The sequence below is a fragment of the Ceratotherium simum genome, chromosome 6 (assembly GCF_057802395.1).
Source record: "Ceratotherium simum simum isolate JZ-2026a chromosome 6, ASM5780239v1, whole genome shotgun sequence".
NCBI classification, from domain to species: Eukaryota; Metazoa; Chordata; class Mammalia; order Perissodactyla; family Rhinocerotidae; genus Ceratotherium; species Ceratotherium simum.
The window spans coordinates 18,268,676-18,288,983 of record NC_141905.1 but is presented as its reverse complement, the minus strand read 5'-3'; the positions used below and the strand labels follow the sequence as shown (position 1 = coordinate 18,288,983).

General features: G+C 43.0%; 1 protein-coding gene across 1 annotated transcript in view; it reads left to right on the top strand.

The window, feature by feature from the left end:
• The first annotated feature begins 833 nt into the window (after window positions 1-833).
• Window positions 834-20,308, top strand: part of MAP3K21 (mitogen-activated protein kinase kinase kinase 21) — a 52,800-nt gene continuing 33,325 nt past the window's right edge. The window contains exons 1-2 of the mRNA XM_004432377.3: window positions 834-1,936; window positions 18,177-18,357. Coding sequence (XP_004432434.1) covers window positions 1,111-1,936; window positions 18,177-18,357 — 1,007 coding nt within the window. The 5' untranslated portion in view covers window positions 834-1,110. The remainder of the gene's footprint in view (window positions 1,937-18,176; window positions 18,358-20,308) is intronic.

Here is a 20,308-nt window from a genome sequence, read left to right as displayed (position 1 = left end):
CCACTACACAGAGCAGTGGAAGAGCGCGGAGGCCCCGCTTCCCAGATGGTTTATGTACACAGCTCGGTCTGTGCGGAGCGCCAGGTAAACACCGGGTAGAGCAACAGTCGCCCACCAGCGAGGACTGGAGTTGCTGTGCAGTCTCTCGCTCTATTCGCCTTTCCTGGGAGTACCTAAGGCCAGGGACTCCAGCACCCAGGCGTTGCCACTGCCTCCTAAACCCACACCTATGGGTTCACAGGGAACCGGCGGTCCTTTCCCATTTGAGTAAAGACAAACGTGGGATTATCTGTCACGAAAAACGAGCTTCCGGGTCTAAAGACCTGCGTTCCCTCCGTACCCTCAGTGATCCGTAATCTACTCAATTCTGGGCCCCGCGGTGGATTTCAAACGCACGCAGCCGGGTAAACTGGTCTGGAGCCGCGCTCGGATTTGTTCGGCACCCTGTTCTCGGAGGCACAGTGACTCTCCCAGAGCCGCAACCCTCTTCCTCGCGCCACGCCCTAAAGCACCAGAAGCTCTTCCCCGGCTGCGCCTGCTTTTTAGTGAAGAGCGCACTCCCCGAGCCCTAACCTTGGCTTAACTGAAACTTTCCCGAAAACACCTTGCAACCCCAGGCTGGCTCCGCCTCCCGGGCCACGTGGGCGCGCAGCACCCAAGCGCCGGAGCGCCAGCGGCGGGGGCGGGCGGGGGCGGCCCCCGGCCCTGGGGTCTGGGCGGGAGGGGCGTGGCGGGCGCCGTGGTGGGCGGGCCCCGGGGGGGCGGGGACGGGCCCGGGAGGGCGGCCCCGGCCCGGAGGGGGCGGGTCCAGGCGGCGACTAGGCTGAACGTGCGGCAGGGCGGCCGCAGGCCCAGCGCGCCACTATGGTGCGACAGCGCCCGCGGCCACGGGGACCGCTGCAGCAGCAGAGGCGGCCGAGGAGGAACGGAGGCTGAGGTCGGGGCCTCCGGGTAGTCGGCCTGCGAACGCCCGCCACCCGCGAGCCCCGACTCCTCCTCCCTGCCTTCCTGGGCGCGGGCGGCGACCCGGCTGGACGATGCGCGCCCCCGGCCGCCCCGGAGGCTGAGCCCGCCGCTCCGCGCTCCGCCCTCGCCCTCACGGCCGCCCCCATGGCCTTGCCGGGCGCCGAGGGCGCGGCTGACAGGCCGGTGTCCCCGGCCCCGGGCGCCCCCGCCGGCTCCGCGTCGTCGTCGTCCGCCTCCTCCGGCGGCTCGGCCTCTGCCTCGGCGGGAGCGGGGCTGTGGGCCGCGCTGTACGACTACGAGGCGCGCGGCGAGGACGAGCTGAGCCTGCGACGCGGCCAGCTGGTGGAGGTGCTGTCCCAGGACGCCGCCGTGTCGGGCGACGAGGGCTGGTGGGCCGGCCAGGTGCAGCGGCGCCTCGGCATCTTCCCCGCCAACTACGTGGCGCCGTGCCGCCCGGCCGCCCGCCCCGCGCCGCAGCCCGCCGGGCCTCCGCCTCCACGGCCCGGATCGCCCGTGCACGTCGACTTCGAGCGGCTGGAGCTCAAGGAGCTCATCGGCGCCGGCGGCTTCGGGCAGGTGTACCGCGCAACCTGGCAGGGCCAGGAGGTGGCCGTGAAGGCGGCGCGCCGGGACCCGGAGCAGGACGCGGCGGCGGCGGCCGAGAGCGTGCGGCGGGAGGCGAGGCTCTTCGCCATGCTGCGGCACCCCAACATCATCGAGCTGCGCGGCGTGTGCCTGCGGCAGCCGCACCTCTGCCTGGTGCTCGAGTTCGCCCGCGGCGGAGCGCTCAACCGCGCGCTGGCCGCCGCCAACGCCGCTCCGGACCCGCGCGCGCCCGGTGCGCGCCGCGTGCGCCGCATCCCCCCGCACGTGCTGGTCAACTGGGCAGTGCAGATCGCGCGGGGCATGCTCTACCTGCACGAGGAGGCCGTCGTGCCCATCCTGCACCGGGACCTCAAGTCCAGCAACAGTAAGTGGGCGGGGGTGGGGGGCGGAATAGGACGCCGCTGTGCCCCGCAAAGCCCACTTCAGTGCCAGCCCTGGGTGGTCTCCATCGGGCGTACTGCCAGGTGAGGGAGGCGGGGGTCAGCCTCCTGGCGCCAGCAGCACCTCATGCGCAGGCCTTCCAGGGTTCAGAGGTCCAACTGGACTTTGGTTACTGGCTTTGGAGCAAGTGACACACTTACCTTGACTTGTTGCTTTTGGGTGACTTTTAAAAAAATGTGCATCAGACTTGCTTGCACACTAAACACTTGTGAAATATCTGGATCTTCTGGAAACCGCACGGTGCTGTTGGTCTTTTGGTGCGATAAGGGGTTCATTTGGGTAGAACTTTGCAAACCGAGGCCTTCCTCAGGTCATGAGAAACGCATGACCCTCCTTCCCGCCTAGTGGCCTCCATCAAACTCCCCGTTTCCTTCACCTTGACAGGTGGTGTATTGAGATTCGCTCTTTTCCTACTTTAAACATGGCTTTGTGTCCTTTGACGTTTCCAAAGACTTTTCATTCAGAGGTCTCTGCGCATGAGATATGATTTTATTGTTGGTTCGGTGGCTTGAATGTTGGGGAATAGTCTCCAGATGGGAAACACCAGTTCGCCCCAGTTTGCACGTTTGGGTTGATTAAGAGCAAGTTCATTGTCCTTGCACAACAGGTACTTGGAATCCTGAAGACCTGCCTTGTATCATTTACTTTGTTTACATATCAGGGTGGATTTTCCAGATGTCAGTAAAGAACTGACAAATGAACTAAACCCAAATCCTATTAAATTTTACCGTATAAAGGAGCTAATAGAATTGCTGTTTAAAGTTGCTTCTTCAACATTGAAGACCACTTCATGTTAGAATGAGATGAAATATGAAAGGTTAAACGATGCAGCCGGAACTGGCATTGGCCTACCACAGCTGCGTGTCTTTCAATCTTGTAAAACCTGCTAGGACAGGAGCTAACTCAAATGGAAACATTGTCCTTCTCGAAGTCTGCAGAAAGAAGGACGAGAAGAAATGATGCGTTTGTTGTTATGTTTGTGTATTTTTTTTTCTATTCAGAATCCTTCAGCACTGAAATTTATTTGAAAATGACTAATGTATTTTCATTATGGGAATTATAAATAATTTGAGTGTTGGTAACCACATTTAAGCATTGAATACTTTTCTTTTAGATTTTATGACTCTCACTAACCCCCACGTCTTATAATTTAGGTTGCAACTGCTTGAGTGACAGGAGCAAATTCTAAGAAAATAGGGCATAGGAAAGTGGCAGTGGTAGTGTATATTCTTAGAATTCTGACAGAGGCGGCATGAAGGACTCCAGAATTATTTACTTTTAGACTGTGTTATGTTAAGACATAGCACAATTTTCAATGCACGTATTTTTGTAAATGCTTCAAACTACCATTTGGTGCTTTTTTCCTAAAATATGCTTTTATTGAAAGAAATGTTTAACCTGCTGCCATAGAACAAGGCCTGTGTGTCCTGTCCGTGCGTCCCATAAGCCCTCTTCCCAGGGGCGTCCTGCAGGCCTGTGTCTGCCCGGCATTTTCTGCAGAACCTGGCATTTTAAGGACAGCAATAGCATCATTGCTTGCTCTGTCTCTTGGCCATTGCAGCAGGCCTGTGCTACACGTGGAACCTGGCATTCTACAAACTTCTTCTGTTGCAGGCCATCACCAACACAGGCAAACGATTTGGGTTGGATTGGTCTTTAGACCAAAAGTCTAAACTATTATTTTGGCAGTATGCTTAGTCTGTTTCATTGGATTGTAATAGTGCTGGAGGTCTGTATGAGCTGATCATAAGGGAGAGCATGTTTGCTAGTGTTTGTAAAAGCATAGAAGGGGAAATTAATCCATGTTCCAATTGTAAATTTTTTTATATAAATTAAAAATTTAAAGAACTAATACTATTAAATAGTAAAAAGAAATAACGTGACCTTGGAATAGTAACTATGGTTAAATAGTTTTTATTGATACCAGAAAAACTTGTACAGTGGAACTGTAGATTACTTTGTGTATAGTAGATATTCTGTAATTTGAAGGTGATTCTATACTGCAACTTAGTTTTTGAAAGACTTTTCGCCCTCAGAATAAATTGGCAAACTTCCTGGAGCATTGTAATTTCTATAGCTGTCAGGCAAGGTTGCCTTTGCTTTAAATTGTTGCACTTTTAGAAGATCTTAATTGGCTAGGTCACTAGCTTAGCCAAATTTTTGTTACAATATGACCATTATCATAGTTAGTTAATTACTATAACATGAACATTTTGAATAGGGCCTGAAATGTGTAGATCACAGTGCCTAGCACATTGCTGTTTCCTGGCTCTCTGGTGGTGTTTATTCATGGATAAATGCAGATACTTTGGAATTCTCTTATGATAAATGAAGCCATAACTTCTTGTTCAGACTTTTGAGTACAGCAGATACTGTGTTACAGTGTGTTTTGTTTGACTTTATTGGTTATTTGCTAATGGTGGGAGTGAGTTAATGATAATGTAAACAAGGTTTTAAAAATCAATATTGAATTTTATTTTCATTCTGTAGTATACTCATGTAACAAAGAGCCAGTATAAGACTACTTGAAACCAAGTTAGTAGAAATTATTGTTTAAAACAAATGTTTAAATTTGTCGAAGGAAGATATTACTCTTGATAGATTTTCTTTCCTCTTTTCAAATTGGTCTTTTTAGGTTTTATCAGAGTTTGAGACAATGTACGTGTTGAAGTAATAGCTGATATGTTGTGATGGTACAAACAACTTTGTTGCTTTTCTAACAGAGAGCAAAAGATTGAAAGTTGAGCCAAATTAGCAAGTTTTAAACATCATTTACGTTGGTAAAATATGCGAGGCCCTGTCACTCCAGGATGCAAAGAAAATAGAAGACATTTTGCTAAGTCTATTTACATGCAATGACTAGAGAGCCATGCAAGGCAACTTTGGGTTACTGTGAAAACAGCAAGTTTTATATGCATTTGGAGAAGAGAGAAGAATCATCGTGAGCTGGAAGTCATTTATTCAACACATTTTGAGTGCCCACCTTGTACCAGTCACTTCTGGGCCCCAAGGACACAGTGGCAAACCAGATGACAATATGCTCACCGGTATAGGGTTTAGTCTAATAGGAAAGACAGCAGTCATGCAACGGCAAATATTAGCAAATGCTGTCAAGAAAATAAATCACAGTGAGGAGTAGAGAGTGACAGGGTGGAGGATGAGGGTGCTATTTGGATGGAGCGGTCAAGGGAAGCTGCTCCCAGGAAGTAACAAACAGAGACATGGACGAGGAGGAGCATGAGTCAAGCAAAGATCCAGGCAAAGGGAAGATGAAGCAGAAGTGAGCCTCGCTTATTGGAGGAGTGGAGAGACGGCTGGAAGGCTGAGATGGAGCGTGGAGAGTGAAGTAGAGGTGGGTGTGGGGGGCCTTGGAGGCTGTGACCATGTGGAGGTTCCATTCTGAGTGCCATCCGTCCGGAGCCTTGGAGCATATTGTGCAGAGGAGCGGTGTGATCTGATTTCTGTGTTTACAGGATTATTCCAGCTGCTCTGGGGAATGGACTAGTAGTTGCCGTGAGTGAAGGCTGTTGAGGTGGTCCAGGCCAGAGAAGGCACTGGTTTGGCCCAGGGTGTTAGCAATGGAAGAGGTTTTCAGGGAAGTTACCAGGGAGGAGTGAAGATAAAATAGTACAGTATGTGACTTGCTGAGGATGGTTTGGATTATTAGCATTTAGTCTAAGTATTTTGTTTGTTCTGGCATAGTTCAGGATTGAAAGAAGATTGTGTGGCATAATCTATGGTTCTTTTTTTTTTTTTTTTTTTAATATTGCTTACTGTGTTCTGCCATTTTTTTAAAGTGGAAAATAAACATTCTATGAGAAACTGAGCCACAAATTTTGGTAGCTGCTTACTTTTATTTCAATGAATAAGCATCTTTTTATCTTGATTTTTTTTTATTAGCCTTCTGGGAATAATTATTATCTATATTATTACCTATAATGACATCTACAATTTATAAATAGACATGGTTGTATTTATTATGACATGCAATTTAGAGCTCTAACTAAAAAAACCTACAAAAGAGATCTAATTTTTTTTTTAGCTTTTTTCATTAGTATAATATAAATAAAGGAACTGTTCGAGAAAATGATAGCAAATTTCCAAACAAGGTGCTTATAAAGCTTGTAAGAATGATTTGGAGGAGCTATTAATTATGCTGTTATCAGTTAAAAGACCTGCGTTGTCTTCCTTCTCGGGTCTGCTTTTTTACTGCAGACGTGCAGCTTCGTGCCGTGTCTGCATCCTGTTCAAGGGGCGCAGGGATGTGAGTCCAGAGATCCCACTGGTGACAGAGAGCTAATCTGCTTCTCAAACAAAAGCATCTAAAGGATATGTTTTTAGAAGAACAGCAATCACAAAGGTTCACCACATCTTCCCCTATCTTACTTGCGTATTAAAAAATAAATAGGCCGCTTCTCGTTTTTTATAGTTGTGGGGGGCCAGTTATTTAGTTCTGGATTACGCAAACTTACTCTTCACTGTACACATTGGATCATTTTTGTGGTTGTTGTCAAGTATATCAAAGCATGGTAAGGGAAAGAGGGGAGGGGAAAACTACTTCATCGGTTTCAGAAGGTCATCTGTAAGCCCTGCTTTCTCACACTAGCGTGTAAGTGTTGAACTTTTCCAGAATAGTGCAGTGACCGGAAGGAGCATTGGCTTTAAAATCAGACCTGGGTTTGAATACTGGTGTCGTTGCTTATGAGCTGTACGACCTTGGGCAAGTTATATAACCTCACTGAGCTTGAATTTCTTGATTTCTGATTCTGTCTACTGAACTCTTCTCTTGGAGGTAGGCAGAAGTCCTGTAGGGAAAATCTATTTAATGTTTCTTCAACCTTCCAAAGGCAGTTGGGTAAATACTGGCATGAAAGCACAGGGCTTTTTTAGGGAACAATGAATAGTTAGGTGTGGCTAGAATGAAAGGTCGACAAGGGGTTTGGGGAAAGAAACAGGTGTTTAGCATGTGGCCAGTGATTGAGTGCCTTGAATGCCATGCTGAGATGTGTAGACTGGCTGGTGGCAAGAGTGAGCCATTGAAGGTTTTGAGGAGGAAAGTGGTCTGATCTGCTGAAAGATAAACATCTACAAAGAAAAAAAATATGTTTGGGGTAATTTGCTTTATGACTGTACTATCATAGATTATCAACAGGGCAGTAATAAAAAATTAAATACTTAGACACTGGTTTGATGTAAATTGTTTATCATTTATGACTGGAGCCTAGTTTTTATAATCACTATTTATTTAGTGAGTTAATTTAGGGCGCTTTCTTGCCCTGATTCTCCACAGTTAGAAAAGAATGACCAGATTTACTATGTTAGGCTGATGATTTTTAACTCCAAATGGCAGTGTGACTGTCCCCAAACCCTCGATGGTACTTGAGGGGCTCCCAAAAGGGGGAAACACCTCAATGAAGGAATTTTAGGGGGCAGAAGACAGCTTCCTGGGGAGGCTGGGAGAACTGTGCTGGTTTTATTTTGGAGCCTGAAACTTTAAATTTGTACAGTTGACCCCTAATCAGTGGGAATTTAGTTATTTTTTAAAATTCGTCGTCTTCAGATATTGCTTCATCTTAAGTGCTTTAACTAAATATAGTAACAGGAACAACAGCTAACGTTTGTTTAATGCTGAGTACTATCCAAACTTTATCCTCATTTATTCCTCACAGAAACCTTTTGAGGTACTTTAATTATCCCCATTTTACAGATGAAGAAACTGAAGCCAGGGATTAATTGACTTTATCAAGGTCACTTGGCTTATCAGAGAGTTGAATCCAGGGCCTCTGATCCCAGAATGTGAGCTTTTATCTTCTTCAGTTATTCCCTAGATTAACAGTTCTCAAATGTTTGTTATCAGGACCCCAAAGAGCTTTTGTTTATGTAGGTTATAGCTATTGATATTTACCATATTAGGAATTTAAAATGATAAATTTAAAAATATTTAATAATATTAAAATAACAATTGACCCATTACTTGTTAACATAGCATTTTTAATGGAGAGGAAAAAACTCTTATTTTCCAAAACAAATTTATTGAGGAGAGTGGCATTGCTTTACACTTTTGAAGCTCACTTTGATGCCAGACAGTAGAAGACAGACAGATGTTCACATCTGCTTCTGCATTTAATCTCTTGCCATCTTAGAGATGCCCAGGGGTCCCTGGACCATACTCTGAGAAGTCCTAGGCTGGATGATCAGTTCTGTGGATAAAGAGTAACACTCGAGAGCATTTGTTCCCACACCTAATGTGGCATCAGAAGCTCCCCATGAGCTTTTAGAAAGTAAAACTCCCTGGGGCTGGCCCAGTGGCGTAGTGGTTAAGTTTGTGTACTCCGCTTCGGTGGCCCAGGGTTCACGGGTTCGGATCCCAGACATGGACCTACACACTGCTCATCAAGCCATGCTGTGGCGGCATCCCACATACAAAAAGTAGAGGAAGATTGGCACAGATGTGAGCTCAGGGACAGTCTTCCTCAAGCAAAAAGAGGAAGATTGGCAACGGATATTAGCTCAGGGCCAATCTTCCTCACCAAAAAATAAATAAATAAATAAAATTCACTGTCTCACTTTTGGATATTCTGATTCAGTTGGCCTTAGTTGGGAACAAGCAATGAATTTTTTTCTAACATTTTATTTTGAAAATCTTGAAATTATACAGAGTTGAAGGAATTTTAAGTGAACACTTACATACTTACCACCTAGATTCCATCATTAACGTCTTCCTAACTTGCTTTAATGCAGATCTAACCCTATCCATCCATCAATCCATGTGAGCTTTTGATGCAGCAATATATGTTTTAAAAAGCTTCTGGATGCTTCAGATGCAGAGCCAAGTTTGGAAACTGCTGTTCAAAGGACCAGATTTGTAGGTTGCTTCTTATAGTTATCTGGATTGATATCTAAATTCTTCCATGGCCACAGACTGCATCCCAAACCCAGTTAACTGTCTGATGACGTTGGGTGGTTGGTCATGGAAGGTACCAGCTGAGCGTATGGGTGGCTTATTCTGGGCTTGTGCCGCTGGGGAAAGGAATATCTCTAAGCGTTTGTCCCCTCTGACATTAAGGGACAAATAGTGCTATTGTGGTGTCTGAGATTTGAGCTTTAACTATTGCTCACCAGCTGTGGGCTTGTGGGCCTGACTTTCTGAATAGAGTGATGTGAGGATCAAGTAAGATAGTGTACACCTGGGGTTGGCACATTTTTCCTATAAAGGTCCAGATAATAAATATTTTTGGCTTTGCAGACCATAATGTCTCTCTTGCAACTATTCAACTCTGCTGTTGTAGCTGAAACCATCCAAAGGCAATATGTAAACAAGTGAGTGTGTCTGTGTTCCAATAAAACTTCATTTACAAAATAGGCATTGGGCCGGATTTGGCCCCTGGCATATAGTTTGCTGACTCCTAGTGTATGTCAAAGTATTTAATAAACTGTAAGACACATTCTAAATGTAAGCTGGTGACTCTACTCATTTTTATATACTGTTTAGAAACACTTTGAGTGCTTTAAATATTTCCTAATTTTTGCATGTGTGAACTCATTGATACCTAAAAGTTTTCTACAACTCTTTATAACCTAAGAACGTTATTAGTCATTCTGCAAAATATAGTGCCATGTAATCATGTATTTATTCATCTTGGTTGGGGGTGAGGGTCTTTTTAATTTGGCTGACTTCCTTGAGTCAGGCCAGCCAGCAGTATGAGGAAACGGTCCTGAGCTTTGTTCTCCGTAGGAGTGCTGCCATCTGCGTGCTTTGGCAGGTCTGCTTGCGTCTTGGGTTGATAAGTTGAGGGTCAAGGAGGAGGCATGAAGTACTCAATTGCTATTGTAACTGTTTCACTACCAGGGCTCATTACTAAGACATTTTTAAAGCTGTTAGAGAAAGAGCAAATCACATACCATTTGGGGAAGTATCTTGATTGCATATAGGATGTTTGAGTTATTATTGGCTTAATGTGATTTTAAGGACTTTATTTCTGGTTTTCTGCAAATATTGAATCAAATAATATCAAATGTATTACTTTCTGTTTACTTCTACTAGTGTAGAATATTGTGGAAGAGTCCTCCCTCAGCTTGCTTTATACATACTTTGTTAAAATACTAAAGTGATAGAAATATAGAACTGGACTTTCACACACAATGAAATGTAAGTTTTCTCATTAAAACTAAGTATTGTGTGTGTCCATGAAAAGGTTTGTCCAGTGGCTTTTGTTTTTGGCATAAGGGCAATGTGAAGCTCTATTTTAGCTGGCCACGTCTATATTTTCTTTACAGAAGTCTATCTTCTTGTATTTAGTAAGCTAACTCAGTAATTTATACAACAGTTATTTATTGATTGTATACTGGGAGCCAGGAGCTCTCCTAGGCTGTTAGAATTCAGTAGTGAGCAAAGCGGAAACAAATTCCTCCCCTCGTGGAATTTACATTCCAGTGGACAACACAGACGTTAAAGAATAAATAATAAAAGATGTAGTATGTTGGAGAGTGGTACATGCATAGTAGAAAAAGGAAAACTAAAGTTGAAGAGGAGGGTGAATATGTTGGGGTGAGCAGTTGAAGTTTTAGATTGTATGGCTAAGGCAGGCCTTACAGAAAAGGTGGCTTATCAGCAAAGCCTGAAGAGGTGAGGAGGCGGGTCGTCTGGGGAAGAACACTCTTGTAGAGGGAACAGAAATGGCAAATCCCCAAAGCACGAGGCCAGTGTGACAGGAGAGGAGTGAAGGAGAAGAGTAGGACGTGAGAGAAGTGGGGTCAGGTCCTGCAAGGCCTTGGACTTTACTCTGACACTGGAGAGTTTTGAACTGAGACACCTGGGATCTGACTGACCTTTTAACGGGATTGCACTGACTCTGGTTTTGAGAATAGACTGAAGAGAAGCCAGGGTGGAGATCAGCTTTGGGGAGTCATCAGCATATACATGGTGTTTAAAGCCTTGAAATTGGCTGAGATTATCTGGAGAGTGAGTGTTGATAGAAAAGATCAGAGAGGTCTAAGAACTGAGTCCTGGAGGTATTCAGTAATTAGAGGTCAGGGAGATGAGGAGGAACCAGAAAAAGGAGCAGCTAGAAAAGGAAGAAGGGGGGCTGGCCCTTAGCGGTTAAGTGGTGGCTCAGCAGTTAAGTGTGCGCGCTCTGCTACTGGTGGCCCAGGTTCGGATCCTGGGCGTGCACCAACGCACCGCTTGTCCAGCTCAGCCATGCTGAGGCCATGTCCCACATACAGCAACTAGAAGGATGTGCAACTATGACATACAGCTACCTACTGGGGCTTTGGAGAGAAAAAGGGGAAAAAAAAAGGAGGAGGATTGGCAATAGATGTTAGCTCAGGGCTGGTCTTCCTCAGCAAAAAATGAGGAGGATTGGCATGGATGTTAGCTCAGGGCTGATCTTCCTCACACACACACAAAAAAAGATAGTCAAATCTCTAGCAAAAAAAACAAAAGAAAAGGAAGAAGGATCCAGGGAGTGGTGTGATGCTCTGGAGGCTAGGGAAGAATGATCAACTGTCAGATGCTGCTAATGGGTCAGTGTTCAAATAACTGTTATAATTATTTTTAAGATAGTCTTCATTTCCTAATACTATTTCAGGAGGGCAGAGATGAGTTGGTTTTCTATAATTAGCAGCTGACTTCGTATGAAAAACTTTCTAATAATTCATCTTCTTACTATTCATTCTTCCCCTTACAGTATTCATTTACTCATTCATTTAACAAATATTTACTGAGCATATAAAAATGCTAGTTGCTGTGCAGTAAAAATAAATAACTAAATAGGATTAATTAGGTGCACATTCTATTCCCAGCTGCTTATAATTTAATTAGAGAAATGAGACTAACAAGTAAGATAATGCTGTATGTAAATGTAATGGGAGTGGCAAACTTAAGTGTCTTAGAAGTGCAGAGAACTTCTAGCTGAGGTTGTGAGGGAAGGCACCCAAGGGGAGATGTTATTTATAGACTCATATGATATTGGAGCAGGAAGAGAGTGATGAAGTTGTTCATTTTTCTAATAGAAGGAGAAATTGAGATTCCACAGGCTAAGGGACTTGTAAGTGGTCTCACAGTTAACACCGCTGTGAGAATCCAGTGCCCATGCACTGGTGCTTGCGTGGGAAGTGGAGCGCCGAGTGTGGTTTTTATGGAGAGTGGAAGGCGTTCCATACAGCAGGCGCACGGAGGCCCAGAGACAGAAAGATGTGGTGGTGTGTTTTTTCGAAGTGGCTGTTAGTACACAGAATTGTTAGAATGTAGGGTTCATTTTGGAGAGTACAAGAAGAGCTGAAAAAATCATTTAATGGGATTGAGAAGGGACTTGAAGGCCAGGTTGAGGGTCTGGACTTGACTCCACCGACTGGTGAGTGAGTGGTGTATGTGTATGGGGGGTAGGGGTGGGTGGCTTGGTGCCAGTGGGAGAAGAATGGAAAGAAATGTGAGAAAATTCAGTGCTATTTGGTAAACTTAGAAAGTTACCATGTAATGGTAGATTGTTTTCAGATTTGAAATTCAGAGTAACCCTACCGACCTTACTTACTGACTGAGAGAAGTGGCGTTTGTTAATATATTCTTTCATGTTGCTTTTCTCAACTTGTTTTCTTTCTTATGACTTTTTTTTGATAATATATTCCTAGTTAAAGATTAATTGAAACTAGCCTATTTGACTCAAATGGAATTTGGACATAACAGTCCCATAAATGTTGAGAAAATAGAATGGATACATTGTAATTGCTTTAAAAAAATATACGTTATGTACTATAATTCTGAAAATACCCATGTGAAACTTCAAAGGAGCTGGAAACATCAAGCGCCTCATGGTTGAATAGGTAGACTAAGTACAAGGTTGTAAAAGGCTGATTGTTAAAGAATGGGGCTAACAGGGGTCAAAAATCTTTACCGAAATCACACAAAAGGGGGCTCAAACACTGGTCGCTAGGTTACTAACAAGAATTTACCATTTCTGTGGCCAAAAAGTTTATTTGCCTGGTTTGTACCTTATAATTTCTGATGGTGAGCTGGTGCACCATAGCTCTTCCTGGTAAGTGGTAGGAAGCGGAAGTTGGCCACCAACCTCGTGTCCTTAGGCTGAAACCTGGCCAGGTGCCCCATTATATTACCTGTCGGGGCACCGGCTATTTTTGGTTTCGGTCACTTTGCCCAAAAGATAAGGAATTTCAGGAATTCTGCTGAACACCTCTGCAATAGAATCCAAAACAATGGGCCTTTCATGAAACTCTAAACGTTTGACATTGAGTGTTATTTTAACTTGTTTTCTGTTAGTTCAAAGCGTGGAGGCACTCAGCTCCCGTGGAAACTTTGGACTTGGGGTGGGGGGAGGTGTTCTAAAACTGTTAATACAAAGGCCACTATTGGTAGATTCTGCCATGGTGTTTCTTTAGAAATGCAATTAATTTAAAATATTTAGTTTTTAGTTCTGTTTTCGCTTATATTAGACTGCCTGTCTTTGGCCTTTGCTTCTCAGGGGCTGCCAGGCCTTTGGGGTCTGGGGATGAGGAATTGTTTTAATGCTTATTTTAATCAGTACTTCCCCATGCCTTCCTTTCTGGAGTTTGTAGGAATGAGGAGATAATATATGTGAAAGTGTCTTGGAAAACAAAGTTTCATAGGACTGCAAGCCATCTTGGTCATTAATTTGAGTCTTTTTTGGTGGTAAGAATAATCATTGTTTAAAAGTGAAATTAGTAGTGTGCATTATCAGGGGAAAAATGTAATACAGCTGATGAAGTAGCTAATTAATTTATCTGTTCTTTTGTTTCTGTGGTTTAAGTACATAGAGTTTTAAAGGATTAAATATATTTTTTTCTTGATATTCCTGAGAAGTAAGGATTGAGAAATAAATACACCTAAAGCTGACATGAAAGGAAGGAAATTCAAAAATTAGTCTCTTAAGCAATATACAAAATGAAATTTCTGGTTCTTTTGCCCCCTTTTTATAAGTGATAGCTTTATAGGTAGCACAGAAGACTGGGGAGATAGTCATGCTGATGAGATCTGAAACCCAGCTCTGTTGGTAGCATATGATCTTGGATAACATTCCTAAACTGTAAAGTGGAGATGATAATTCCCACTTCATAGAATGGTGTGTGGTGTGTCTACTTCATAGACAGTGAATGTGTGGAAACAACTACACATAGAAGAGGTTCAGCGGTAGGCGCTGTTCTTCTTATTAGAATTGGTGATAATTATCATTAATAAAACCTGTTCCCTTGAACATTTGGTGTACAAGGTACCGTGTTAGGAGATATTGGGGGATACAGGGAAAGCTATAAAATACAGTTCCTGGGAATAAGTAGTTTGTATATAATTTAGGGTAAAAAGGTAACTGACAAAACAATGTAAAATATGGATAATGAATGATTGGGAAGATGAAATAGTTGCTGTTTTGTAGGATGCTCTGGAAGGTTTTCCTAAAGAAGCTGGACCTTGAGAATAGGTACAGTATAGATGGACAAAAAGAATAGAGGCTGTGCCAAACACAAGTGAGTCTCCCCCTGACTTCCTCCATCCTTCGCTATATAGTGCGTACAGCATTGAGATTAAGAGTAGGAAAAATGGTAGAATTTTGGCCTTGCTAGTTACCAACTGTGTAACCATGGGTTATATGACCACCTTAAACCTGATCCATCTATGTAATGGATATAAAAATAGAGCAGGAGGTCCTTGCTCTCTAAATCCCACAGTTAGAAGATCGCTTGGGGAGAGAAACATTACAAGACAACGATATGTGTTTAGTATTGGCGAGTTACATGATAAGTCGCATTCAGACATCTCTTCATGTTTAAACCCAGTGTTGGTTTTCTCCAGTTGCATTAACTCTGTGACTTTTATGAATGTCTTATATTGTAAACATATGACGATATGATGCATATAAAATGTGAATCTATTGCAAAGTGAAATTTCAAGCCTTGCAAAAGATAAAGGATTTCTTGACATCTGCAAAAGTGATTTTGAAGATTTGCTAAAAACATATTCAAACCCATTGATAAAGGGGGTGTGTGTGTGTGTGTGTGTGTGTGTGTAAAATCTTTATGAAATGTTTACTGTGTTTCAGACACTTAGCACTTTACAGGTATTCATTTCCTCTTCACTACAACCTTATGATGTACATACTATCATAACTCCCATGAAAACAAGGAGACAGAAGCACAGAGTCCAAACCAAGCAGTCTGGCCCTGGAGTACACACCCTTCATCGCTATGCTGTGCTGCCTCTACTTAGGTCAGTTGATAATTATCCAGTGACAGGAAATCAGAAAGGAGGAGAATGGCTGCTGGAATAGAGAGCAATTTCCAAAGAGTGAAGAAAGCTCTTATGAAAAATTGATGAAAGCTGAGCAATGTAGGCAGTAGTTAGGACCGTGGGCTCTGGGCTCAGACTGCGTGAGCTTCACTGCTTCTCAGCTGTGTGACCTTGGACAGATTACTCAACATCTCTGTGTCTCAGTTTCTTTATCAAGTACAGATAATTAATAGTATATGCCTACAGTGTTGTGGTGTGGGTTATCTCTTTAAAATACTGATCAGTGTACCTGACAAGTAGAATGTATTCAGTAATGTTAATTATTCTTATAACTAACGTTTGGAAACATGGCCCTCTTTATGATCATGTTCCAAAAATCAAGCATGAAGAATGTCTTATGTCATTCTCTAATTTTGTTTGGATAATTTATTCTAAAAAACCTCCTGCACTTGTTTCATTTTTATCTTTCTAAGAGTTAGTGCATGGTTGCAACAATGACAAATATGTTGTTAAATAAAGAATGAAATAGACTTATTTTCATTTTATTTTTCAAGGTAGAACCTGAATAACAACCCTCGCCCCCTTCCCCTGCCCTGATACCCTATTAACTCTGAAATTTGGATTACTGTTTAATTGGACTCACTTGGTCACTTTATTTTTTTCAGTACTGATTATCTTCTGATAATGAAGACCTATCTCTTGGGATTTTTGTGAGGATTGGGTGAAATAATACATGTAAAGTGCAAGGCATACAGTGAATACTCAATATTTGTTAGTGATGCTTTTATTAGTTTATTATTTCAATTAGGTGGGAATGGTGGGAGCAAAGGACACATATAAGAATCTGCATGTTTTGTTCATTTCATTTGCAGACATTACGCACCTACTCTGAATCAGACTCGATGCATGCATGCGGATGTGAAGTGAACCTGTCTCTCCCCATCATCTCTCTGTCTCTCTCACACTCACTCATTATCTCTCTCATTCATTCTCTCTCTCGCACACACACACTCTCTCTGCACTTTCTCTCACTCACATACTCTCTCAGAGCTAACAGTCTAGTGGAAGAGTCAGAGGTCAAGACAAATAATTATAGTACCCTGTGCTTCATAAGTGCAGTAATAGAAACACAAAATTCATGTGAGTATGGAGGAGGGAGTAATTTCCTTTGCTTGGGGGTATTTGGAAGGTGGCACTGAGAAGATGATGTTTGGGCTGGATGAGAAGCTACCTGGTTCAGCAGAGGAGGCTCACCTGCAAAGGAAGGAGATGGAGTGTGAAATGTAGGGTGCTGTGCAGATGTGAGGGGCTGTGATTGCCCAGGTCTAGGAATGTGGATGTTATCCCTGAATGATGGGGAACCATGGGAATTGTTTTTTTTTCCTTTTTTAATGCAGATTTATTGAGGTATAATTTACATATAGTAAAATTCACCCTCTGAGGGTGTTCAGTTTGACGAGCTTTGACAAATGTATATAATCCTGTAACCACCACCACCACCACCACCACCAAGATATAGAATTTGCAGCATCCCAGGAAGTTTTCTTGTGTAACTTTGCAGTCAGACCTTTCTCCTCAGCCTCTGACAACCACTGATCTGATTTCTGTGATTTTCCAGAATGTCATGTGGAATCAGAGTGTGTGACCTTTTATGTCTGGCTTCTTTCACTTAGCGTAATGGTTTTGAGATTCATCCATGTTGTAGCATCTATCGGTAGCTTGTTCAAGGAAGGTTTAAAAAATAAAAGAATGTCGTGACACTTCAGGAAGATGAATCTACTAGTGGTGGCATATGGATTAGGGAGGGGAGAGTGGCAGCATCCAGTCCAGTGAGAAGGAATGTAATTCAGGTGTGAGGAGGTGAGGCCAGAAATAATGTAGTGACAGGGGAAATTGAGAAGAGGGGATTTGCAGAGCATTCCGCTGAAGTAGAACAATGGAGCTACAAGTTGGAATGCAGAGTTTTAAAGGAGTGAGGAGATAAGTTAGAAAAAACAGTAGGTTTAAACCATTTCCTTCGTAGCAAATGGGAAGGAGGAACATGGATAGGTAGAAGTCTCATAGAAAACCTAGGGAGCATGTCTGCATGTTACAGGCAGAGGAAAATCCAGCGGGGGAGAGAAGAACCAGTGGTGCTGAGGAGGGCGGGGTGGGCGGGTGCAGGTGGGGCGTGATGGAGAAGCACGTTGTTTTAGCTGCTGCTCCGTGAGAGCTCAGGGACAGACTCTGGCGTGAGCTCTGCCTCTGAAAGTTGCTCTTGTTCCTTCTGTCTTTTGTCAGGAGGCTGGGGGCTGGGGAAACCAGTGTCTGGATAATGTTTTTCTCAAGTGTTTACTTTTTGCTATATTTCAAGCTTCAGTAAAGCAATCATATCTCATAAAATATCTTCATGAGTTAAAATATCCATAAGCATTTTTCAATTTTAATATAAGAAAACGTTTGATAACAATGATTTCTGCGGATATGACGTCTATTTGCAATATTCTCTAAGACATTCAGCAGAAAATACTCTGTGTTTAGATCAGGACCTAACTTCTTGGAAGAAAGCAATATATCTTTTTTTTCCTATCAGATAAACTTGCGCAGACTTCTGATCCTACCTGTGGTATCTCAGTAACTGTTTCTTGACCCTAGAAATCATTTACTTTCTCATAAAGAGAAACGTTCATAAAGAGTTCTAAGCTGTAGAGTGTCTGTGGATTTTTTAAAAAATGTGGAACTTCAGGCACAAGTGACCCACTAAAGGTTATGATATACGTGATGTAAGAAAGATGAAATGGTAAAACACAAGTTCATTCTCATTTACTCCGCCAACTGCAGTGATGATTGTGTTTTTAATGCCAAAGAAAAAGTGTGACTGAAAAATTAAAAGAATATGACAATATCCCACCTTTGAATTCTTTTCTAGTTTTGCTACTCGAGAAGATAGAGCATGATGACATCTGCAATAAAACGTTGAAGATTACAGATTTTGGGTTAGCGAGAGAATGGCACAGGACCACCAAAATGAGTGCGGCAGGCACCTATGCCTGGATGGCCCCGGAAGTCATCAAGTCCTCCCTGTTCTCTAAGGGAAGCGATGTCTGGAGGTGAGTGCCATGCTGCTTGCTTTTGTAGATGTCTGCAGGAACAGGTTGCTGTGCTTCCTTTAAATGAGGCCCAACGTCTTCTGTAATTCTGAGCATCAAGGGTAGTATAGGCCTTTTTAAAGAAAGTTTTATGGTTTTGATCAAGACAGTTGTAATCACAATGAGACAGGTAACTTGAGATTTTTGTTGTCGTATGACTTCCATTTGATAGGAGAACCTTCTTGTTAAATCTGAGGTTTGATTAAAACTGGTTATAATTTGAGTTAACGTAATGGCAACATTTTGTAAGACCTGTCAGTAAATAAAAGTAAATTTTCACTTTAAGCAAAATTTTGATTCTTCGTGATTCGCAGAGAGAATATTAGCATGGAAGAGTTGGAGAAAAAAATTTAGATCAGCTCCTTCATTTTATAGATTGCATCATCTAAAGGTTAAAGCTTCCTAGGGCCAGGCCCGTGGCGTAGTGGTTAAGTGCGCACACTCTGCTACTGGCAGCCCGGGTTCGGATCCCGGGCGCACACCGACGCACCGCTTGTCCGGCCATGCTGAGGCTGCGTCCCACATACAGCAACTAGAAGGATGTGCAGCTATGACATACAACTATCTACTGGGGCTTTGGGGGGAAAAAAAAGGAGGAGGATTGGCAATAGATGTTAGCTCAGAGCCCGTCTTCCTCAGCAAAAAGAGGAGGATTAGTGTGGATGTTAGCTCAGGGCTGAGCTTCCTCACAAAAAAAAAAAAAGCTTCCGATTTGAGGATGGAGATCCCAAGCGGGATCCCAGGTTAGTTGGGTTTTCCGTTCAGCTGTGTCTCATTAGGGGATGAAGACTCTTATCAATAACAGAACAACAAAGAAAAATCACTCTGTTTAGTAGTTACAGTGCACCAGGAGCTTACTTGCCTTTTTTTAATGCTCATAAAATTCTGTGTGGCTAGTATTTAAAATTCCAGGTTTTTTTCTGTTGTTTTCTAACAGCTTTATTGAAATATAATTCACGTATCGTAAAATTCAGCCATTTAAATTGTACAGTTCAATGGCTTTTACTAAGAGTGTTGTGTATCCATCACCGCAATCAATTTTAGAACATTTTCGTAATCCAAAAAAGAAACCTTAGACCCCTTAGCCGTCACCCCCAGCACCCCTTCCCTCCCAGCCCAAGGCAACCACTCATCTACATTTTGTATCTTTAGATCTGCTTATTCTGGACATTTCATATAAATGGGATCGTACCACACGTGGTGCTTGTGACTGGCTTTTTTCATTTAGTATAATGTTTTCAAGGTTCATGTTGTACAATGTGTCAGAATTTCATTCTTAGTTATTGTCAAATAATATCCTATTTTTTAGATATACCGTGTTTTGTTTATCTGTTCATCAGTTGATGGGCATTTTGGTTGTTTCTACTTTTTGACTATTCTGAATAATGCTGCTATGAACAATCATGAACAAGTTTTTGGGAAGACATACATTTTCAGTTCTCTTGGGTATGTACCTAGGAGTGAAATGGCTGGGCCACGTGGTAATTATATGGTTAATCGTTTGAGGAAATGCCAGACTGTTTTCCAAAGCATCTGTACTAGTTATCGTTCCCACCAGCAGTGTGTAAGGGTTCTGATTTCTCCACATCCTCGCCAACACTTGTTGTTATCTGACTCTTGTTTCTAGTCATCCTAGTGGTATGAAGTGGTATCTCATTGTGGTTAAACTTTCAGTTTTTTTTTACATTAGAGAAAATTAGGGCTGAGAGAGGAAACGTCACTTGCTAAGAGTCCATGTCTAGTAAGTGGCAGAACCACTATTTGAACCCAGAGCTGTCTGACTTCCAAATTCATGAGCAACAAAAATTGTTTTCCTCCTTTAATCATTGGGTACACCAGAAGTTACTCTCTCAAATTCACACATCAAGTTAGTGGCAGAGCCCCTGTTAGTGTAAGTTCCAAAAAATTCCTT